Source organism: Hyperoodon ampullatus (assembly GCF_949752795.1).
Source record: "Hyperoodon ampullatus genome assembly, chromosome: 5".
NCBI lineage: Eukaryota > Metazoa > Chordata > Mammalia > Artiodactyla > Ziphiidae > Hyperoodon > Hyperoodon ampullatus.
The window spans coordinates 34,876,845-34,901,785 of record NC_136918.1 but is presented as its reverse complement, the minus strand read 5'-3'; the positions used below and the strand labels follow the sequence as shown (position 1 = coordinate 34,901,785).

Below are 24,941 nucleotides of genomic sequence, written 5' to 3'. Positions count from 1 at the left end.
GAGAGGCAGAGCACAGCAGAGGAGAGGGACAAAGAGGGGGAAACCTCTTGTCCCGATGGCCTATGAGAATTACAGTTCTAACTCTTCTCATGAAGGGCTGTTTTTACTATCAAATCTGGTTTACACAAGCTTTGGCTTGGAATCCTTTTTTTGGAACAGTTGAAGTTAATGTTTTCCTACATTACTCAGCTTGATACGATCAAGCTGATATGGTCACATATTTTAACTTGCTGCTTCAGTCTTGCCTCTTTGGGAATTCTGCCCATTTCTGTCAATAGAAAAGCAGTGAAATCACCACTGAAGCCCACTTACGTGTTCTCTCAAAGTACACATGTTATCCAAGTGTATTTGGAAGAGGAGGTGCCCAGAGTATGATTTTCCTCCCTGCAGTCACTCTTCTCACGTGTATTGTCTGGGTCCCAAGTTTTTGGTCCTCCTCCTCCGCTCTGTAAATGGGCTGCTTTTGGCATATCCTGCCCTTGGAATATGACCTCTAGGCTGACAAGCTCCATGAGACTGCTAGCACCAGCATGTGCACGTGTTCTTGGAAAACTCTCACCCCTTTTGGTGAACCTCTGTGGCCTCAGTCTCCTAACGCTAGTACATCTTCAAATAATTTTGACTGAAAGCAAAAAATTTTATGGCGTGGCATGCTAGATACTTTGGGATAAATGTGATCCTACATGCTAGACAAGGGTGGGTGGGTGGAAGAAGCTATTGGGATGATGCATTGTTTGATCATCTGTGCCTAATTAAATGAGGTTAGAGGTTCGCATTCCATAACCATGCATGTGATCTGTAAATCTTTAAATATTATTGTTAATATTAACTTCTAACATTAATTTTAATTAGCTGTTTCCCTGAATCCCACACACAAAGCTGTCATCCTGAATAGATCAAATGTGGCAGAAATGGGAGAGCCTTAAAAGTTGCTTGGCCTCCAGTGGTTAAGAATCCACCTGCCAATGCAGGGGACACAGGTTCGATCCCTGGTCCAGGAAGATCATACATGCTGCAGAGCAACTAAGCCCATGCACCACAGCTACTGAGCCTGTGCTCTAGAGCCTGCGAACCACAACTACTGAGCCCACACGCCACAACTACTGAAACCCGCGCGCTCTAGGGCCCGCGTGCCGCAACTACTGAGCCCACGTGCCTCAGCTACTGAAGCCCGCATGCCTAGAGCCTGTGCTCCGCAACAAGAGAAGCCACCTCAATGAGAAACCCGCGCACCACAACGAAGAGTAGCCCCTGCTCGCCCCAACTATTGAAAGCCCACGCACAGCAGCAAAGACCCAACGCAGCCAAAAAAAAAAAGTTGGTTGGCCTCAGAGCCTCTCGCTGTAAGATAGAAAGAGAATGGAGACAGAAGCCCTGTAGCCAGAGCTGAGGAGGTGCCATTTCAGCAGTTACCTTGAGATGAGCTGGGCAAAAAGTTCGCTTTTTTCATACACTAGACTCAGTAGCACTGAAGGATAGAGGTTGAAATTGTAGAGGAATAAAAATGGATCATTTGTACTGCTGCGGCTGCTTCTGATAGCTAGAGCCAAAGACCCTTATCTTGCTGAGGCTTGAGTAAGAAGGTTGGGGATGCGAGGAGGTTGAAAATCTTGAATGAGAGAGAAAATTTGAGGGAGGTCAAGAGAGCTTTTGACCTTTTCTGATCACTGATAACTTCCTAGGCAGCACCTGAGTTACATTTTTCTTACTTGTGACCACACAGCTGTCCAGGCAGTCTTTGAATATTCCCTCCACAATGGTTCTTCACAGTGATTTTTATTCTGTTTCTTGATGTATGGGTAGCTTTTGTTTTTCTGGAGCTCATTGCCTTTTTAATCCTGTTCCAGACCCTATATCTGAAATCTTTCCAAATCAAGTATATTTCACTGTTTTTGTTTAATTCCCTAAAAGCCATAGCTTTTACATTTTCTGTCAGCACAAACTATCACCAGAAGTTGAATCAGTACAGGTAGGAAAAGAGCTCCCTTAACAATGTTTTTAACTAATGGTATTTTTTTTTAACCTTACCAATATAAGTATTTTTAAAGTTATATTTTTCAAGGTCATGCAATGATTGTTCTTGTTTTCTCTCACAGAATAGATTGTCATGTGATAAAGAGTGGTCCCTAGCTATTATTTTTCCAAGTAAGTAGAACATGTTCTTGGAATTATACTATTAAATGTTAATTTTCTTTAAAACAAAGGAGAAAGATACTCTGCCAAAGTTTAATGTTAGTATTCAGATTGGGGTAGAGAACAAAAGTACTTGGTTTAACATTAGGATGACTCCAGTTGTGGTTTTTTTAGCTTCCAAGTGGGCTTTCCCACCCTTCTTAGGGAGGCACTGACTATTTTGAACACAGAGACTTGATTGGTTGAGTTGTTTTATATTGAGGATCCTGAACAGAAAGTCTTGGGAAAAAATTCTGGCCTTGGCATGAATGTTGGCCCCATCACCAGTGCCAGTGTCCACAAGGACATTTTCCTCAATTGGTGCAGTATATTGTTTTCCTGTCTGAGTGTTATTAAGTTGTTCAGTTATTTTGGCTTTTGTCATTAGCCAAATAAAGGAAAAGTGATTTTATGTAATGTTCCATTTTCTGTGTTTTTGACCTTGTATACATGTGTATGATATGTTTTATGTATTTGGGGCTTTTACCTGTACTATCAATTCCTTTGCTTTTGCATCCTAATTTGGGGGTTTTACCTGTATGATCATTTCCTTTGCTTTTGCATCTTAATTTGTCTCTCCATAATAACTCCATGACCATATTATGGGGATTCCTTTTGCAGCTTGGTACAGAAGACTAAAAAAGCCATTGTCCCACAAAGGGAGGCTGATCCAGATCTCCCAGGTCTAATGTCATCAGTGCCCTACTGACACATCTGTAAGGGAAAGAACACCTTTCATCTGTTCTTCAGAAGCCTGGTTTCTTCGAGAGTTTGGGCTCATACTCTTTTGCCTGGCTGAGTTCTATTCCTGTTATTATACCAGTAAAACTATCACATTCTCTTCTCCCTTTCATTTGCTTTGGGAAACCTCAGAGTAACCATTTAATATACAAGCTTTATGGGCTAATAGTGGCACACACAGAGGCAATGTGCCCAGTTGTAGAACATCAAACTCCATCCTATTTGTTTATTATAAAACTTAAAATACCTTCCTCAGGCAAGATCCAAAACAATTTCATCCTATTGCATAGTTCACATTCGTCTCTACAGTCAAGTGTATACCATCAGCCAGCTTGCTCTGACAATGGAATCCATCCCCATTTGGTCAAGGTTGAGGAACAGTAAAGAAATCTTGCGCCCATCTAATGAGTGCAGTGTCTCTTTCATTGTCCAAGCAATCCACCTCCAGCTTTGAGGTTCAAATCCAGGTTTGGAGAAGAGAAAGGTTCATATCCAACCTTGTCATCTTTCCTTCGGTAGTATATTCGTGTCAGCACAGTCATCAGAAAAGTCTCCAGGATGAGGAGGTGGCAGTTCATCACTGCAGCATGGGGCAAAATATAATGTAGGTTATACTAACTTACAGAGGTGGTATACCACTAGCAGCCTTGGCATATGAGTTGAACAACGCTTTCTCCAATTTGCCCTCAAACCAGGACCTAGAGATATTAAGTTGTCACAAGTAACATAGCAGGTTAATAGTAGAGCCAGAACCAGAACTTGGCCCTCTACCTCCTGCAATTTGAGGCTAGCACTAAACATTTCTTTTGCATGTTTCATCAGCATGACTTCTGCTTCCTAACTACACCAATTGCTCTTCCTGGAGCTGAGGGTTGAACCCATGGCTTCCTGGGTTGGCCATTAGGGCTGGCCTCAAGCTGTGGGATTGCAGCTCTCCTCTGTGTGATCAGAGGGGTCATAGTCTGCTTAGAGCTTCTGGTAGATTTCTTGCAGGTCCCTTTCTCGGTATTCTGAGCAGAACTTTCTGAGTATTCTGAGATTGGCTGGCCCAACTTCCGTTCTAAGTTTCTCTCCTCCCTGACCTCCTCCTGTTGCCTATCCTGGAATAGAATAGGAGCTCCTACGTGCTCACCTTGAGACCGGATTTTAGAAGAAAAGGGAGGGGAACAAGCAATCTGCCCACCATTGGCCAAGACTGAGAAGATGGATGGCTGCAGGGCAGTCAGAATAAGGAGAACCTGCAGAAGAGAAAAGAGAAGTGAGGGTAGGGGCTCAGCATCCCCGGCACTGAGGCCGGCTGGCCCACTGCTGTGTTTGAGATGTGTCTTGTACTTACCCTCTCTGAGTACACTTCTCTGAAGCACAGCCTCTTCAGGGCAGACTTGGCTTTTCTAGGCTTCCCCACAATAATCATGGGCAGGCTCGGCAATCACAGGGCTTTTACCCGCTAGCCTGACCCTGAGTGCTTCTGGGGCCCAGATCCTTTCTGTGCCCCTTCAGTCCCTTACTCCATTTTAGGTTCTTCTGTCCCCTGTCTTCCTCTGGACCCTCCAATTCTACCTACTATGTGCCTGTAAGCGGCACCTGCTTAGATCAAATGAGAATTTATGTGAAATCACTCTGTTAACTGTAAAGGAGTCATTGTGCCTTGGGAATAGGAGAAGGGCCCAGCAAGGAGACAGAAAGAATGAAATGAGAAGGGAAACGATATTGGGCTAGAAGTCACTGCATTTGGTGGAAAGGTTATCTGTGGGCTTAGAGAATGGAAAGTGTAAAAAGTAAACAAACGTGAGTTTTAGAGAATTGTCAGAAAAGATGTAAAGGTGAAGAGGCAGTGTGATAAGAGATGTGGGTCTCGGAGTAGACAGATCTAGGTTTAAATTCCAGTCCCATCGCTTATGAGCCTTTGAACAAGCCCCATAACATCCCAGTTTCCTCATTTGTAAAACAAATAATAATGACTCTGAGGATTATAGTGAATTTAAATGTAATTAATGTATGAAAAGTGCCTAGTATGTGGTATAGACACTTCATAGTTGTAGCTGTGATAATGCTGATGTTTCTGGTGGTGATGAATTGCAGGTTTCTAGAAGTAATGGGTAGTAAAGAAAAAAAAGCAAAGGTATAAGAAATTAAGGTTTGATAATACATGTGTTATGGGTTGCATTGTGTCCCGCAAAAAGATACATTGAAGTCCTAACCCTTAGTACCTCAGAATGTGACCTTATTTGGAAAAAGCATCATTGTTTTGGTAACTAATTAGACATAATTAGTTAAGATGTGGTCATACTAGAGTAGGGTGGGTCCTTCCTTATTCCAATATGACTGATGTCCTTATAAGAAAAGAGATACAAGACACAGACACATGAGGGGAGAATGCCATGTGACATGCCAGGGATGCCAAGGATTGTTGCAAACCATCAGAAGCCAGGAATAGTCAAGGAAGGGTTCTCCCCACGGTTTTCAGAGGGAACATGGGCCGCTGACATCTGGCCTCCAGAACTGTGAGACAACACATTTCTGTTGCTTTAAACCACCCAGTTTGTGATATTTTGCTACAGCAACGCTTGGAAACTATTAAAGCACAGAAAAGCAAAAACTGGGAAAGAGCAGGGATTCTTTTCCAAATCTCACAGGAAACCTAAGGCTTAAGAAGATTCCCAGACCCACTTTTTTTTTTTTTTTTTTTTTGCTGTATGCGGGCCTCTCACTGTTGTGGCCTCTCCCGTTGCAGAGCGCAGGCTCCGGACGCGCAGGCTCAGCGGCCATGGCTCACGGGCCCAGCCACTCCGCGGCATGTGGGATCTTCCCAGACCGGGGCACGAACCCGTGTCCCCTGCATCGGCAGGCGGACTCCCAAACACTGCGCCACCAGGGAAGCCCCCAGACCCACTTTTATCCTTTATTAGTCTCAGCTCCTAACCCCTATTACTTGTGGCTTATTATTAACCATCTTTTCTCTCCCAGGGTATAGTTACCTGGAACAGAACAAATTTGGCTCCTATGTTCTGCTCGCCCAGGTGCAGCTTGGCTTGACCATAAAGGATGCCCAGGCTCCACAGAGCTACCAGGGTGGACACACCAAGGAAAATGTTGATCCATAGAGCTGTGCTCTTCCCCGACATCTGGTGGCAGGCCAGAAAGTAGTCAGTGAGGAAGCAAGCCCTTTTCTCCTTTTATTTCCCCTCTCCCATGGTGGGAAAGGTAAAAAAGCCCCAAAGCCTCGGCCCCTTCCCATTTCTTCTCTCCCCATCAGAGTCCCTGAGCCTCTACTTTTCCACAGCCACCCTGTCCCTGGGGCTACCCCATTCCTGGGGCCCTGAATTAGGGGATATTGGCTCCAGCTATTCCTTCTAGAGCTCAAAGGTATTTAATGAATCTTGGCCTCCGCTGCCCCTTACTCCTGACTTACATCTGTTGGGTCATAGATGCCATCAGGGAGGAGAAACAGGCCCACCAGGCTCAGTGTTATCTTGAAAAAGACATACTGGAAGGGGCCCAACATCAGCAGCTGAAGATTTTTCCTGAAGTGGGAAGAGGGTTCGGAACATGGACCCACAAACCACCCACCCCAAGAAGACCTTCCAGCTCCCTCACTGGGCTCCGCCATCATAGACATCAACATGGTCAAATGGATGGGGACTTCGGAAGAAGCCAGAAGAATGTTGAGAGCGTTGGGAACCCTCCTTCTTGCCTCCCACTCACCCTCAGACCAGAATGCAGCCTTTGAGCAAGAACTGAGTGTTGACCCCAACCTCATTAACCGAAATAGACAGAAGGGGAAAGTAAATAGTCCAAAATCCAGTTTTCTCTGTGGTAGTTTGTAGGGGGCAGTGAGCTTAAGTGATGGGAACTTTGGAGTTCTCCTTCCTGTGCTCCCCTTAGCCCTGCGTGGGTGCCCAGTGTGTGGACCCTGGCTGCGGGATGCCCACCCTTTCATCACTGGCTTTGTTCCATAAAACCCTAATTCCATGAGGCTTGAAGCAGGGCTGAGAGAGCCAGCAGAGGCTCTTGGGAGAGTGCAGGAAGAGGCTAACCTGTTCTTCCAGGCGGCCTCTCCCTCCCACCTTACCTGGTGAGCATGAGTTGTGGGCAGCAGGGGCAGCAGCAGCAGCAGGGGCCTGTGTGGATCGTCACTGGGGTGTCCTTCAGTGTCCTTACTACTGCCTCCTTCCCACCAAAGCCTTCCACTATGGCCTGCATCAGCAGGTAAAAGCACATCGCAAAAAACCTGGAGTTGGGGGAGAGGTGGGCCTGAGAGCACCCAGAAGGGGAGGTGGCAGCAGCTGATAGGACAGCCCTTCCTGCCAAAGAAAAACAGACTGCAAAGGGGGCAGGGAGAGGTGGGCTTCCTGAGGGGATCAGGTAGGGGCTAGGTGTTTTGAGTGTGTGACCCAAGAGGAAGTGAGAGCGAGGACAGGGTGGGAAGAGGGCAATTTCAGGCTGTGGGAATGAAATGGTGCCTGAGGATGAACTGGAGGTTCAAGGACTCTATTTGTGATCAGTTGGTTTGCACGGATTTATGGAAGGGATAGGGGATGAAAGAAGACACGGACTCTGGAGTCCTGGGGTTGAGGGGAGCAGAGTGGGGGACCCCAGAAGGATATCCCGTTCAGCTGTGGGCAGGGCAGGACACTTACGAGGTTATGGTCATTTCCACGAGCATGAGGGCACGAGGGATCCAGAGACCAAAGCAGCAGAACACAGACACTATCTGCTTGGAGAAGAGCAAGGAGCTGGTTAGGGCAAGGAAGGAGGCTTCGTGCTCACCTTTTACAACAAGGGCTCAAGGAAGCAAAACCTAAACATTCGAGGCACCATTACTTCAAAGTGACCAGCTGGAAAAATAACTAGTTAAAGTGACCTTGAGTCAGGGGGCTCTTTTGAAGACTATCTCAACTTACAGCACTGGGGTAAGAGTAGGTCAGTTCATCTTTAAGATGTTATTAGTGCATCTGATGTCTTGAGATGGCCCAGGCAGTTGTCATCTGGCAGGAAAGGACCTCAAGGGCTTTGTTCTTCCCCCCAAATAGACACAGAGCTCACCCCATGGAAAGAGAAGTCCCATTTTATGACCTGGGAACATGCCAAAGACCTATCTAATAGCTGTGGGAGCGAGTTAAAAAGACCTATGACGTCAGGGTAGAGTGAGCATGACCCCATGGGAAAAGGTTCTTTTCCTCCTACCCTCTGAGGAGCAGGAAGTTGGTGTGTCCAAGAAGGAGGCTTGCAATATTGTAGCAGGGGAATAGCGAGTGAGGCTGCCGGTGGGCTGAGAGGGTTCTTCAGCTGTTTCTGTGGCTCTAAGATATTTCAAACGCTCCATCCCACTGCCTGTTGACCTTCCAAGCATGGGGTCCTGACTGCAGATATCAGACTAAAACCCTCACCCTAAGGTGGTAGAGGAAGGCGACTTGAATTGTTGAGTTTAAAGGAATCCTCAAGACGGACCCTGCCTCCCCGTCAGTCCCTCCCAAAAGGCAGCTGCAGGGCCCTCACCGTGGGTGCAGAGCTGCTCCAGAGCAGAGTCTTCCTCTTGATGGGGCAGTAAGTGTTCTTGTATAGGTAGACAGCATCCTCCAGGAAGATGGCGACTGAGCCCAGGGCAAGCAAGGTCATGATGACCATGAGAGAAATTTCCGCAGGGCCCAATGCTAGAGTTGAAAGAGAGGGCAGACCCCAGTGAGCTGAAGATCAGGACTGAGGAGCAGAAGATGTGGGCTTCCTCAGGTGGATCTAAATTGCTTTACCATATCTAAAATTACCTGGTCTAGGCCCCCTCATGCAGAAGATGGGCTTTTTCTTAGATCTAGAGTATCCAACATGTGACTAAGAAATAGTCATTCTTCTGCATTCATGAGAGACTAGACCAGATAATTCTAGGTATGGTAAGGCTTATCTGAACCAGGATATAGACACCAAACAAGTTTGTACATAATTAGCAAAAATTCTAAATTAGGAGGTCAGCAGGGCTTATTCAGTTTTCTATTTCAGTGTCAGGTGTTTTGCTAGCAGAACAGGGAGCAATTAACATTATAATTAAAGCAGAATATAACTCTTGATTTACTTTAGAGCTGTTTAAATTTGATTTCAAAAATTATGTCACAAAACTGGGACATAGGAAGGGACTTTAACAAAAGAAATGGGTATGAGTAAAGACTCCAAGGACATATGACCCACGTTGGCCTCACACTTAATCTTACATTAAATGTGGCCCAGTAGCTCTCTTTAGTATTTATTGAAATCATTTGAGGAGTTGTTAAAAAGTAGCTGTCCAGGCCCTATCCGCATAGATGCTGTTTCAACAGATCTGGAACAGATCTGGGATGGACCCAGTAATCCACATTTTAAACAAGCTCGCCTGATAATGGTCAGAGGATAACAAACAATTTTTCAACAAACACCAGTGAAGCTCCTCTGGCCTCACCATTGCTAAAAGGAAAACATTAATAGAGCCACAATATTTGTTTCTGAACATTTTCTAACCAATGCAACAATTAGTTTTAAACAAAGGGTTCTGTGTCCTCAGTGACTAAGCCTGGACCCTCATTTATCTAAGTCTCTTCCCTAGTTGGCAGACTCTTTCCTTTCAGCCACTTAACTGGCTAGATGACAGATGAAGTGGGGAAGACTGTCAGAGTCCAGGCCACTGTCTTATTACATTGGGAGTAAAGTATGAGGAAGGCATTGGCTGGTCTGCCCTATGTTTTGGTGACTGAGGGCAACTCTGGCAGAGATATTACTGCTGACACCAAAAGGAGAAGGGAGGAAGGAGACCATACCACAGGAAAGGCTTGAGTTGTCATCTGGGTCAGTCATACCTGGCGGCACCACAAGGAGCATCCAGGACAAAGGTGAATTTGTCAAAAAATATGTTGATCCTGGTTGTTCTTATTTCAGGGCACACGTTTTTCTCTCTGTTTCTGTTTACTTTATCCAATAGGCCCTTTACTTCTGACCACAGTTAGGTCTGTGATCAATCCAGAGGACCTGCCATGGGGAAGGTGGCCCTTGGATTCCAGATCCCAAGTTGTATTTCTGAAGTCAGTAGTAAGCTTTTCCTTTCTATTACAGGCCTCAAAAGACAGGACTGTGCTATTTTTCTTCCCTCCTCCCCATTCCTGCCTCCACCCCGCCTCCACTTAATTAGGATACAGCCCTCTGGGTGACCAAATTACTGGCTTGGCATTGCCGTTGCTGTTTAACTCTGTTGGCTCTTTCTCAATTCCCTCTACAGATATTGCTCCAGTAGGCTCTGCAAATTTTAAACATTAAGAAAACAAAACAAAACAAATAAACAAAAGCCAAAAAACACCTGGTTGCAGTCCTTTATTAAAAAGAGACTTTACCTTCCTTCCTTGAAACTTTAAAAATATAAACATCATGGGGTGGGGTTGGGGGCTGACACAATTTTACCCTTATACAATAAAAATGTGGATTTAAAACAATTATGATTGTTTTATCATGAGATACACATAAAGCCTTCCATATATCAAAATAATTCCAGATAGATTAAAGAGATAAACCTTTAAAAATCAAACAGGGAAAATTGAGAGAAGGAAAAGAAAAGAGAATTGTATCTGCATCAAGACTTTGGAGAGGGAAGGCCTACCTAAGCTTAGGTGTAATCCAAGAAATCACAAAGAGAACGATGGTCAAATTTGACATAAAGAGTTTTAACTTCTGAATGTTAAAAAAATATATAGGCAGCAAACAGACTGGGGGAAAGCATTTTTAATAAATGTGTACACAAGTTTAAAATTTTTATTATGTAAAGAAAATAACAAAAACAGAAGGCTCTTGCAAATGGGAAAATGATACTAACACAGTTCAGGAAGTGGGAAAATAGTCAACCTGCCTAGCAGCCAGAGAAGAGCAAAATAACAGTAATATATTATTTTTTGCAAAATAACAGTAATATATTATTTTTTGTTTTATTTAAAGATAATGTTTCTAATATTATTAATAGCCCTACATTTTAAAAAACTTAAATTGTCCAACAATACTGAAATTATTATGTAAACTACACAATAGAATATTATGCAGGCATGAAAAATTTGTGCATACCATAAAAAAACTTTGCAAAGACTATGTACTAATATTATAAAAAACGTGTTAACACTGTTTTAAAAAACAGTGTTATTATTAACAGATCCACACATTTATGGTCATCTGATTCATGACAAAGGCTTCACTACAATTCAGGGGGAAAGGACTCTTTCTGAGAAAGTGCTGGGTTAATTGCATCTCATTTAATATGCAAAGTGATAAAAAAGAACACTGACCCCTCCCTCACATCATACAAAAATACCTAAATGTGAAAGTTAAAACAATAAAGTTTTTAGAAGAAAACAGAGAAGTATACCTTAATGACTTTGAGATAGGCAAAGATCCTTTTAAAATAGGACACAAAAGCACTAATCATAAAGAAAATAAATTGATAAACTGGACTTCCTTAAAATTAAGAATTTCCACTTGACAAAGAAAACCATTAAGACAATGAAAGGGCATGCTCGGACCGAGAGAAGATATTTGCAATACAAATACCCAACAAAAGACTTGTATCCGGGCTTCCCTGGTGGCGCAGTGGTTGAGAGTCTGCTTGCCGATGTAGGGGACACGAGTTCGTGCCCCGGTTCAGGAAGATCCCACATGCCGCGGAGTGGCTAGGCCCGTGAGCCATGGCCGCTGAGCCTGCGCGTTCGGAGCCTGTGCTCCACAACGGGAGAGGCCACAACAGTGAGAGGCCCACGTACCGCAAAAAAAAAAAAAAAGAGTCGTATCCATAATACATAAAGAATTCCTATCAGAAAGAAAAAGTGAAATTTTTAAAAGTGAAAAAGACCTAAACAGTGACTTTTTGAAAGAAGATATCCAAATGTTCAAGAAGCATAAAAAGGTGCTAAATATTAATAGTCACTGGGGAAATACAAATGTGAGGTGCCATTATATACGCACCAAAAGGGCTAGAATTGCTTTTAATTTTAATCGTCCTTTGACCGATGATTCTAAGTGCTGGTGAGGATGAGGAACAATTGGAACTCTCACACATTGCTATTGGGAGTGGTGCCACCACTTTGGAAAACAGTTTGGTAGTATCTATTAAAGCTTAACATACACCTACCCTGCAACAGAAAAATTCCACTCACAGAAACATATTTAATAGAAATGAGTGCCTTAATCACCAAAAGAATGTTCAGAGCAGCATTGTTCATAATGGCCAAAACTGGAAACAGTCCACATGTTCTTCAACAAGAATACAGATATGGGCTTCCCTGGTGGTGCAGTGGTTAAGAATCCGCCTGCCAAATCAGGGGACATGGGTTTGATCACTGGTCCAGGAAGATCCCGCATTGCCGCGGAGCAACTAAGCCCGTGCGCCACAACTACTGAGCCTGCGCTCTAGAGCCCGCGAGCCACAACTACTGAAGCCCGCGCGCCTAGAGCCCGTGCTCCGCAACAAGACAAGCCACCACAATGAGAAGCCTGCGCACCACAACGAAGAGTAGCCCCCGCTCACCGCAACTAGAGAAAGCCCGTGCGCAGCAAAGAAGACCCCCCAGTGCAGCCAAAAATAATAAAAATAAAAATCATTGCCCTTTACTGTATGTAATTTATGACTAAAACAAACAAATCTTTATGTGAACAAAGCAGAATGCAAAATTAGCAAAGGGAATTTCCCTGGCAGTCCAGTGGTTAGGACCTGGTACTTTCACTGCCAGCGGCCTGGGTTCAGTCCCTGGTAGGGGAACTAAGATCCTGCAAGCTGCGTGGTGTGGCCAATAAATAAATAAATAAATAAAAATAAAAAATAAAAATAAGTAGTGTGGTAAAATTATAACCATGTTTAAAGGATTTGGAGAGAGAAAGGTAGAAAAGAGTTGATGGAAAGAGTGGGGCCCTAATACCTTTATCATATAAAATGGAAAGTGAAGAAGTACTGTCCATAGTTGGCAGAATAAGAAATAAAATATAGGTATAGTATATACAGCTATACAGATAACCAACTAAAAATATTGACATAACTATGTGGAAAGAGTGGAAGAAGTTTGGTGCTAAGTGAATTAAATTTTCATGTATTATAGAGGCAGCTACAGATAATGTCCAAAATTGATACCACAGGAAATAATGGTAATTTGAAGGTAACTATCAGAATAATCATCAGCTAAAAAAGGAGGATGACGATTAGAAACGAGAGGACTTCCCTGGCGGTCCAGTGGTTAAGACTCTGTGCTTCCACTGCAGAGGGGGCGGGTTTGATCCCTGGTCAGGAAACTAAGATCCTGCATGCCGCATGGCATGGCCAAAAAAAATTTTTTTTTAAGAAAAAAGAAATGAGAATAAATAGGGCAGGGGATAGTTGATTTTCTTTAGCAGCCTTTTTGTACTATTTAAATTTTTAACACATGTTCATGTGTTACTTTGATAAAATAAAAACATTAAAAAATCATTTCCTAGAAAAAAGCCTAGAAATTAATTAACAATGCTGTCTTTGAGTGATGATACTGTGGGTGGTTTTTGTCTTCTTTCTTTTCCCATTATTCTATAATGAATACGTATCTTATAACAAAAAAGTTTTTTTTTAAACACCTACTTTGCCAAACATAGAATGACATGAAAAAAATTCATATGATGTCATACTTATTAAAACAGGACATAAAATTGTAGTATGGTATAATTTCCACTAATGTTAAATAAAAGCCTAGAAAACAGAACTTATGCTGCGATATTTGCAGTGCTGGTCTTGAGTGGTGGGACCATACATAACTGTTCCTCTTTTCACTTTTCTCTATTTTTGTACTGACTTCATTGAATTATTTTTACAGTAGAAATGTTTAGTTAAAAAAATACAGACAAAATATAAAGTTCAGATAGGCAGAAACCAAAATTAATTCAGTAGATTTCTAAAAACCAACATCCATTGTTGGGAAGGGGCATACCGCTGCAGGCCTCTCCTTGTGGTATTCCCCCACCCCCTACTTGACTCCTGTCCTCATCAGCTCACTGAGAGCTGAGAGTGGAAACAGCCCTTCCAGAAGCCAGTAAGCGTTCACTGTCCTTGACTGTTCCCCCTCCTTGAAAATCTCCCTCCCCTTGACCCCCAGAACCACAGTTCTCCTGGTTCCTCTCCTGGTCCCTGACCCTAGATCTCCTCTACTGATTCCTCATCCTCTCCCGCACCCTGCGTTCTCCAAACTCAATCGCTGCCTCTCGTCTCTTCTGTTTATTGAGGTTTAGGATTTCCCTACCACTCCTCAGCCTCCCAACAACCACCTGAGCTGTTTCCACCTCCAGAACCTTACGGTACTTGGCTTCTGTCTGTTCGTCTTTCCTCCCTGAGCTCCCTGTGGTGGGCTCCTTCCTATCACTGAGCTCTCTGCTCAAATCCCCCTCCTCAGCCAGCCTCCCTTGAGCGTCCAGTGTGGTGTTACCTCCTCGCCCCCAAGCTGCCCCCAACAGTTAGGTTATTTACATATTTATTTACTTGTTTGTTGTCTATCCCCATCGGCGTGATGGTAGTATAAACTCTGTGAAGGCAGGGATTTTTGTCAGGCTTGTTTTCTGTTCTATCTCCAAGTGCATGGAACAGTAACTGACTATTTGTTGAATGAAAGAAATGACCCCATGAGAATTCTTATTGTCATCTCCATTTTACAGTTTTTTTTCAGGAAACTAGGCTTAGGGAGTTGAGCCCCTCACCCATGGTCACACAGCCTGGAAGTGACGGAGCTGGGATTTAAACCCAGGGCTTCCTGACCCTAAGTCCATTCTCTTCACCTTACACATGCTGACTCTTGGTGTGTGTTCACATAGCTGTGGAAGGAAATGTGGAGTGATATAAACAATCAAATGCAGCTCTAAAGGTTGCTTAAGTTGATGAAGGTGGAGGTGAGGCATATTCCAACTGTTCAATATGCAAGTGCTTTTGTAGTTTCTTGTATCTGCTGGCTTTGGTGCTCTATTCTTTCTCATACTTGCAGCATCTACCGGCTCTTGTATCCACTTCCATAGCGCAAAGGTATGAGAGAGAGAACTTCCTTAGCATACATAGCCCGACACCACTATTCTACTTCAAATTCATTTATCTTCTTGGAAGATTGTCCTCTATCTTTTTTTTTCTGCATCTTAATAGATATTATGGACCAAAAGTATCCAGTGGCACAAGGATCTTTGGAAACACTTTAAACAAGGTTAAACATGTTTCTTTCCTGTGGAGTATACCAAGTTTTAAATCTAATTTATATTGTTAATTTCCAAAAGGAGTTTACAGAATATAGCTTTTGCAAAACTTATTTTTCTACAGGCTCTGTTTTCATGGAGCACTCCTTGGGATTAGTATTCCAAGGAACACGTTTTGGGAAATGCTTGTCTAACTCACCTGTTTGAATACAATCATACCTTTAGCAACTAGCAAATTTCCCACTGTATCTGTAACAGTGAAGATTACTTTTTTTTTTTTTTTTTTTGCGGTACGCGGGCCTCTCACTGTTGTGGCCCTTCCCGTTGCAGAGCACAGGCTCCGGAAGCGCAGGCTCAGCGGCCATGGCTCACGCGCCCAGCCGTTCTGCGGCATGTGGGATCCTCCCGGACCGGGGCATGAATCCGCCGTGTCCCCTGCATTGGTAGGCGGACTCTCAACCACTGCACCACCAGGGAAGCCCAAGATTACTTTTTTAAATAATGAAAACAATATAAGAACATTAAAACTTTGAAAAAAGAGTGTCACCATAATCCTAGCTAGTTCCTAACCAAAAATTATTTTCATTTTTGCATAATGTATTTCCATGGAAGTTAAGAGCATAGGCTCTGAATTCAAAGTAAAATTCCATTTACTCCTTGCTCTATAATCTTGGGCAGGTTATTTATCCTCTAATTAAACCTCTTAGCATGGAATGTAGTATTTGCTCAGTAAAAACTAGCTTTAAAAAAGCATCCTGTTATATGTATAACTGATTCACTTTGTTATAAAGCAGAAACTAACACACCATTGTAAAGTAATTATACTCCAATAAAGATGTTAAAAAAAAAAAAGCATCCTGGTTAAAGTTCATACATATTGTATTACTGCAATCATACTGTAAAATTTTGCATTCTGTTTTTTTCATCTAACATTTCATCACAGCCGGTTAAAAATTATTTTTTATAATTATTTTTAAAATTATAAAGATTTAAAAAATAAATATAGTAATAGAGCAAATATTAGTATATCCATAATCCATTTTAAAGAGTGTTACGATATTGCCAACTTTGCTTCAAAAGTTATTCTTAGAAAAATAAAACATTACAGATGTACTTGAAGGCCCCTGTGTATACCTCCTGGATCCTTTTCACTTCCCTACCTCACCTCCCAGGGCTAACTACTATTCTGAAGTTGAGGTGTATCTTTTCCTGTATGTTTTAATTTTTTACAATATAAGTACATACTCAACATATTATATTGCTTTGCGTTAAAAAAATCTATATAAATGGTATTATCCTGTGAAATGCTTTTCCACTCAACGTTGTTTTCATGGTTGTTATTATTTTCATTGTGACAAACAAATGCTATCATAAGCATTCTTAAATGTGTCTCCTTGGCATGTACAGGAGAGTTCCTCTATTCAAACACTTAGAATTAGAATTGCTGGGTTGTAGGAGATGAGAATCTTCAGTGTTAAAGATATCTAATTACTCTTCAAAGTGGTTATACCAATTTGTACTCCCACCAGCAGTCTATGAGAGTTCACAGTTCACCTTAAATTCACCATGACTTGGGATTATTGGACTTTTAATTTTCATCTTTGAGAGAGTAGTGAAATGTTATTTCATTGTTTAACTTGAGCTTCCCTAATTCCTAACAAAACAGATAATATTTTTGTACCTTTATTGGCCATTTGGGTTTCCTCTTCTAGTATGAATTGTATGATCATCTATTCTATCTAATTTTTATTGGGGAATTTTCCTTATACTGACTAATCATCCTTTGTTGGTTATAAGGCTTGAAAATACCTTCTCCCAGTCTTTGGTTTGGCTTTTAACATTGTTTATAGTGTTTTTAGCTGTACAGAATTTTGTTTGCTTTATGTAGTCAATCTTCAAGATCATTTGTGCTTTCTTGTGTTTTATTTTAGAAATTATTCTCTACTTCCAACCATAAGGATATCTTTCCATATTTTCTTTTGTAAAAAATGTTTGCATTTACATTTAGGTACTTAATCTATCTGGCTTAAAGCTATATTGGAGTTATTTTCATGTTTATTTACTTGCCATAGGGACAGGCAATTGTCCAGCATCACTCCTCAAAGAGTCCATCCTGTCCCACTGATGTGTATACCATCCTTTCATATAGCAAGTCCCCAAGTGGTCATGGGTCTATTTCTAGACCCTCTATTTTATTTTATTTTTCTGCTTGTCAGGCCCCTTGTGAAACAGGAGGGAAGGGGGCAGGGCACAACCTCTAAAAACCATAGCTCTTGAGGATGCAACATAAACTGGTTAGAAACAACTAGGTCCAAGACGGTGGAAGATTCAACTTCCAGTGGACCTTGAGCCTCATTATACACAGATTGTAATATATTAGCATATGCTAAATGACACACCCACAGGTGCTATGACAGTTTGGAGGCCAACCATAAAAGGACAAAAAATGAGCGGTGCCCCAATTCCTGGAAATCTCTGCCCCTTCCCCAAAATAGTTGGAATAATCCTCCCACTAGTTAGCCTATGAAATTACCCAGCCCATAAAAACTAATCACCCCGTATTTCAGGGCCTCTCGCCTTCTGAGATGTGTCACACTCTGTCTATGGAGTGTGTAGCTCTGTAAATAAATCTACTTCTTACCTATCACTTTGCCTTTCACTGAATTTCTTCTGTGCGGAAGCATAAAGAGCCTGGACTTCAGTAAGTCCTGAGACCAGGTGTGTGATTTCAATGAAAAGACAGTGGGGAACTTCCCTGGAGGTCCAGTGGTTAAGAGTCCTCGCTTCCACTGCAGGGTGCACGGGTTTGACCTCTGGTCGGGAAACTAAGATGCGACATGCTGCTCAGTGCGGCCAAAAATAAATATTTTTTTAAAGGAAAAAACAAAACAAAACAGTGGGTTCAAGTCCCAATCTGAGTTGTGTGGTTGCAGTTATTACATTATTGCTTTAATTACTCTAGTCTTGATATATAACCCTTAATATCTGGTAGGGCACATAAGTTCCTTACTCTTTATCAAAATTGTCTTGGCTTTTCTTGGTCCTTCACTCCCACAAATAAATGTTTGGATCAGTTCATTAAAAAAAATAATCGTGTAAGGATTATAATTGCAATCATATCACAGGCATTTCAAAAACAGATTATTGAAAGTTTCAATAGTTCTTCCATAATAGTTCTTTCTTAAATGGCATTTAATTTAGGGAATAACAGAGTTTATAAATGAAGGAGGAAGGGGTTTTACCACATCCTCCAATGGGCACCTCTTCCTGACTCTCCTATTTCTGTCAGTGTCATCACCACTGTCCAGATTCTCGGAGTCATCATTAGAGTTTCTTTTTCCTTCGCTTACCTTGTCTAAATATTTACCAGATTGCCTGCTCTTTCTTTGTATTGCCTGTATTTTCCAATCTTCCCTTCCTTTCCCTGACACTGACCTGGTTCCTGCTGGGCTGGGGCAATAACCTCCAATTTATGCCCCTCATTCTCAAGGCTCTTCTTCCCCAAAGTCTATCTTGATTGCTGATTAATGACCCTGAAACACTATCCAGCCCCTCCCAATCTCAGAGCCCTTGTCTGCTCCTTCTGTCTGCGGGATAAAGTACAACTCCTCTGACTGACACTCCTCAGGCCCCACCTTACCTGCCCAGCCCTCTCAATTGTCCCCTGCTTCCGCACCAGTAACCTTGAATCTTACCAGATCCAGCTCCTCAGTGTCTGGAGAACCTGCCTGCACCTTCTATCTCCACCCCAACCCCAGTGGTGCCCACCACCTCCACTTTCCAACTGCTACCCACTCCAACAGTTGCACCTGGGGACAAGGCAGCTCTCCAGACTACCAGCCTCAGAATGGTCTCCCTGCTTTGAACATCCTTGGTGCTTCTATTTGCACATTTTGTAGCAAAGCAATGTGAGATCCATTTGCATTGTGTAAGGAAGGATTTCCCAATCTCAGCACTATTGACACATTGGCCCAGATAATTCCTTGCTGTGGGGACTTTCCCTCCACTTTTTTTTTTTTTTTTTGCTGTACGCAGGCCTCTCACTGTTGTGGCCTCTCCCATTGAGGAGCACAGGCTCCGGATGCGCAGGCTCAGCGGCCATGGCTCACGGGCCCAGCCGCTCCGAGGCATGTGGGATCTTCCCGGACCGGGGCACGAACCCATGTCCCCTGCATTGGCAGGCGGACTCTCAACCACTGCGCCACCAGGGAAGCCCAGGGGACTTTCCTTTGTTTCCAGGGCAACATCCCTGACCTTTACCCACTAGATGCCGGTAGCACCCTCTAGCTGTGGCAACTGAAACTGCCTCCGGACATTGTCAAAAGTCTCCAATAGGACAAAATTGCCTCTGGTTGACAACACTGGTGTGTTGTCACTTGTGCCACCAGGTGCACTCTCTGAACAAGGGGTCCCTGGAGCTGGATCTAGCATCTGCCTACTGGCATGAACCACAGAGCAGCTACAAGGCCTCTCTGGACACCCTCTGGCAGTTGGTATTCACTCTGGTTCAAAGCATCTGAAATGAGGCTGAACACTATCAGAGGACATGCCCATGTCTGCCTCCTAGTTCACACTGACCACATCCTGCTGTTCAGGAAGAGTCTACTCCTTGAGGTAGACATCAGGAAGGAGGCTGGGAAAGGCATTAAGGATACCGTAGAGACACAGACTCCTATTCATCACTGCCTAAGAGGTAGTTAGTCATGCAGTAGGGAAACCAAATAAAATGTGGATGGGAGCCACATTTGCTTTTCAAGATGCTAGGGCCATTTGATTGTCCTGTTTTACGTGTCCAAGGGCATCTAGTTGGCCAACACTGTCAGAATACTTTTACAGGTTCACCTAAGTTTTCAGAACATTATTGATAATAACCACCCCACTAGAATTGTACAGACCCTCTCCTGGGGAGGATGTTGTGCACACCTCAAGGGCATTCTATGGGGCTTTGGGCACCAGCTTGAGTTCCTGGGTGGCCCTGGGGTCTGAAAACTGCTCCAGACCACTGTCCCCAATTTGAGCTGGGGAGGCCCAACATGCAGCTTTGTCTGTGGGCCATGCTGTCGTGCCTCTCTTTTGGCCTTTTGTCTCCTCCAGGAGTTGTTCTTCTCCCAGGTTTTTACCATGACAGACAGACACTGGGCCAGTCATCCTCCCAGGCCCTCCAGGCTGGCTAGCTCAGGACCACCTCTCTTCAGCTCCTCTCAGCTCTTCTGACTTCCCCCAGGATGTTCAGTTTTTCCCTCCTTTCAGTTCCCTCTACAGAGGGTCCCTGACTCACCTCTCAGAAGTTGGGCTGCTGTGGGAGGGTGAGAGAAGCAGGCAGAGGGAATGCTGTAATTGGTTTTCAGTACCTCCAGAAGATCTGCCGTGTACCTGGAGAGACACCAGCGTGTGTTCAGAATATCGGGACCTGGGGACGGGGAGGGTAGCAGAAGGGACACCAGCAACCTGACATTCCCTCAAATACTCCTGGGCTCAGGGAGCTTGTCCATCTCCCCTCAAGGCCCTGACTCTTAGAGGGAATGGAGAATTGGCCTGGGTCACTGTGTAAGGCAGGCTGCCACCTAGGCCATGGGTAGGTCTGGCTGCAGTGCTCAAACAACCCATAGTCCATTTTCTCCACTTCCACTGGGGCAGAAGCCCAGAGGTTGGCTAGGGAGAAAGAGCAGGGTCCCAGAGAAAGAGTGGACCCTTAGTACCAGGAATGGATCTCCAGCTGGTCAGGGCTCTGTGCATACTCCCCATTGCCCCCACCTCTGGGATCTTTCTCTCCCTGGTTGGGGGCCAAGGCCAAGGCTCTGAAGGGTCATACACTCGCCCTACCCCACAGTGTCCCTGAGGACCTTGTGGGATGGCCAGACCATTATTAGTTCTGGGTCATTCTGTGTGCTGGGAGCCAAAGAGCCCTGAGAGGGAGGTAGGGACAGGCCAGAGTGAGAGGGGCCCCTGCTGCTTAGCAACTGGCTCCTGGCTCGGGGCTTGTGTCCCTCACTCACCTGGGATCAAGCTTTATCTGAGTCCCGTCTGGCTCCATTGTCTCCTTTTTCTCTCCGGCTTTCCTTCCCGGCAGGCACTGAGGACCCAGGAGGGACAGGCAGGTGTGGGCCCCGGGGAAGGTGGCTCCTGCCGGCTCTGCTGCCTGCGGGACTGGGCTGTGGGTAGGTGGAGTGGCTGGGTCTTCCCCTCTGGCTCTCTCCCTCCTCAGGCTTCCGTGCCCACAAGCTCCTATCTCAGAGTTCACCGCAGAGGAATTTGATCCCCTCGGCTGGCTGAGTTCCCTGGTTCCTACTCCTCCCCGTCGGTAGGTGTGGCCCCTCCTTCCTCCCTCCCACAAACGCCTTTGGCTGCCCCTTGCCCCCAGCCCTCCCTCACCCTCCATCCCTCCTAAGGGGCCTTTTAGGGCCATGGTAGAGACAAAATCCGTGGTCCTCCCGGCAAAACACCCTGGTCAGCAACCCCCCCTCCCTCAGAATCTGGCTGGAACGCTGGCTCTGTCCCCCTGAGGCCTTGACTCTGTTGGTGCTGTTGGCTTGGAGTGTGGAAGGGAGGGCTAGCCGGGAAGTCCAGACAAGGCCCATGTGGGTTTCCCAAAGCCCAGCCCACAGCATCCTGATGGCAGGCTCATCCAGCCAAAAGGCCACCCCCGGAAGATGCAGCAAATGGGGAGTGGGGGAGGGTGTGTTTAAGAGGCAGAGTTACTGAGTGAGATTTCTGGGCATTTTGACAGATTCTGAAAAACAGCCAAATCGTACGCTTCTGAACTATTTTATTGATTGGTGATTTCTCTTCTCTCTCCAGGTAGATTTAAACCTATTTAAGGCCAAGCGTAGTACCCCTAAGTTCCCAGCACAGGACCTCACACATACTAAGTGCTCCTTAGAATTGGTTGCACGACTGATAAAATAATAAAATCATAGCAACAGTAGCTAATGTATATTGAGCATTCACGCACCAGGTGCTGTAGGAATTGCTGCATGTTCCTTATCTCATTTAAACCTTACAATTACTCTTGTGAGGTAAATGCTATCTTTACTCCCATGTTACAGGTAAGGAAACTGAGGCTCAGAGGGGTTACGACACCAGGTTGGATAGAAAGACATGGAGGTGTGGAAAGAGGCAGAAGGGACCTGGGTCAGGGGCTGTGTTGAGGCTCAGATGAAGTTTTCGATAGTTAAAAAAAAAGAAAGAGAGAAGAAAAAAGGCCCATGAGAGGGTCAAGAGAATCAGTTCTGGGAAGGCAGAGAAAACCCCCTGCTCTGGACTGGTAAGTAAATACAATCAGAGGAAGAAGTTACTGATGTGGCACCAAGAAGACTCCCCACTCCTGTCCCACAGCACCTCAAAATATCTCCTAAGGTTCAAGAAGAGCCCTCTCCCTCTTTTACCCTTCTCCTAAAGTACAGTTCTCTGGACAGGACAATGTAGTGATCCAGGAGTCTCAGGGGCCAATTACCTCCTAAGGTGGAAGTAAGGGCACAACACGTAAGACGAGGGCACTAACCTCTGGAGGGTCAGTCGCCTGGGCCCCGCCCTAGCAAGGTACAGGCTGACTCAACTTCCTCAACCATTTCCACAGGAGTGCTCCATCCTCCCTGGGTCATTCACCTCTAGCCCGGTGAGAGGTCTTGAGCTTAACCGCCCAGAGCCCTGAACTTTAGGCTTCCCTAGAGGAGAACACAGGGTGCTGAGGATGTTCTCTGAAACTTCTTTGGGACAGAAATGGGGGGTCGGGGGTGGTAGAGGCAGGAGAGCAGGTTTGAAGAGCAGGAGGGAGTTGGAAAGGGAAGGCTGCTGGGCTGACACTCATGTTTCCGCAGCCGGGCAGCAGGGGCTGGGAGGCCCAGGGGAGACTGGCTAATCCTCAGGATGGATGATGGTGGAAGGAAGAATGGCAAGGGGTTGGTGAGAGGGAGGGCTTTAGTGCTGATGTGGTACTTCTGTCTGAACCAAAGTCCCTATCTTCTATACAGTGGGACCCATGGATTAGTTAAGGCCGGGCCATCCATAGCTAAGGCGTATCAGGAAGATGAGCTGGACCAGCCAATCAGGTTCTTCTCTTGCTAATTTAGGACTGCTAGCTGTCAAACACTGATTTTTAGAATCAAGAAAAACAAATTCTTTGGACTTCCCTGGTGGTCCAGTGGTTAAGACTCCACGCTCCCAGTGCAGGGGGCCCAGGTTCAAACTAGATCCCGCATGCAGCAACAAAAATCCTGCGTGTTGCAACTAAGACACGGCACAGCCAAATAAATAAATAAATATTAAAAAAGTAATAACCTATTAAAGAAAAAGAACGAATTCTTCACTTCATTTTTCTTTTTTTTGGTTTAATTTTCTCCACAAAATCATATGGTAACATGATAAGACATCTATCACTTCAGTTTTGGCTTTCTCAGTGTAAGGGTAATTTTTGAAAAATAAAAGAACAACCAACCAAAAATTTCATCAGTTTTCCCTAGTGCTCCTCAATCATTTGATATTTATTTATTGTTTTTTTAAATACTGTATTTCTTCTTTTTAAAAAAAGTTATTTATTTTCTTTATTTCTTTGGCTGTGTCGGTCTTAGTTGCAGCACACGGGATCTTCGCTGAGGCATGTGGGCTTCTCTCTTAGTTGTGGCGTGCGGGTTTTCTCTCTCTGGTTGTGGCGTATGGGCTCCAGAGAGCGTGGGCTCTGTAGTTTGTGGCACTCGGGCTCTCGTTGGGGTGTGCGAGCTCAGTAGTTGTGGCGCTTGGGCTTATTTGCCCTGTGACATGTGGGATCTCGTGAGTGTGTGTGTGTAATGTCTTCATATGCCTTGGCTATCATGGTAATATTAACTTCATATAATGAATTAGGAAGTGTTCTTTCTTCTTTTCTCTTCTATCTCTTGGAAGAGTTTGAGAAGGGCTGGTGTTCATTATTCTTTAACGTTTGGTATAATTTACCAGTGAAGCCTTAGGCATTCTTTTTTGAAGAGTCTACCATGTTATCAACCTTATTGATATCCCATTCTTCAATTCTAAGCTGTTTTAGACTAGCCCCTTATTGGTTGATTACTTTTGGGGTCATTTAAATAATATTCTCTCTTAAAAAAAAAACCCAGAATAAATAAACAAACCAAATCAAACCAAAACCAGTTTTGGTTTGGTAACCAAGAGGTTACCAGAGGGTAAGGGGCGGGAGGGAAGATGACATGCGTAAAGGGAATCAACTGCACGGTGATGGATGGAAACTTTTGGTGGTGAACATGCTGTAAGTGTATACAGAATTGGAAATATAATGTCCTACACATGAAAACTATATAATGTTAAAACCAGTGTTAACTCAATAAAAATACTTTTTTTAATTAAAAAAATTTTAATTGCATTCTAATATAATGTCTATCACATCATAAGATGCTGCTTCTTTTGCAAGATTTAAAATGTCACTTTGCAATAAGTTGTCATCGTGCCTGCACGTGGCATTGTTTCGCATTGCAGCTGAGATGTAAAAGGAAGATGCTAGTATTAAAGGAAAGGTGATATTTGAGTGGGGCCTCATTTCTCATTCATTAGTGAATATTTTTGGGTTCTGATGTTTTTGTTTACTACACACATCATAAGTTTAGGGATTCAGATGATGACAACTAAGAACGCAAAAAGGCTCCTGGATTCTAAAACTACAAACATTGAAATACCGGGTGATAAATTCAATAAATCAATGAAAGAAAAAGTCCACAAACAAACTCTAGAGATTAGCACATAGGGTGTTTATTAGAGGATGATTTTGGGACCAATACCTGTGGAAGGCAAGGGAAAGAAAGGAAAGGGAAGGAAGCAGGGCTGAGCAAGGGGAGAAGTCAATCCGTGGTAAGGGCCTAATAAAA

General features: G+C 44.0%; 1 protein-coding gene across 1 annotated transcript; it reads right to left on the bottom strand.

Annotated features, from left to right (window-relative positions):
• Nucleotides 1-3,335: 3,335 nt before the first annotated feature.
• Nucleotides 3,336-21,127, bottom strand: SLC51A (solute carrier family 51 member A; the record flags this gene model as incomplete). Its single annotated transcript, XM_079704587.1, has 9 exons — nucleotides 3,336-3,493; nucleotides 4,046-4,151; nucleotides 5,892-6,038; nucleotides 6,326-6,437; nucleotides 6,986-7,144; nucleotides 7,554-7,627; nucleotides 8,413-8,567; nucleotides 20,372-20,466; nucleotides 21,090-21,127. The coding sequence occupies 9 exons, from the start codon at nucleotides 21,125-21,127 to the stop codon at nucleotides 3,336-3,338; spliced, it is 1,044 nt and encodes a 347-aa protein (XP_079560713.1).
• Nucleotides 21,128-24,941: the final 3,814 nt, after the last annotated feature.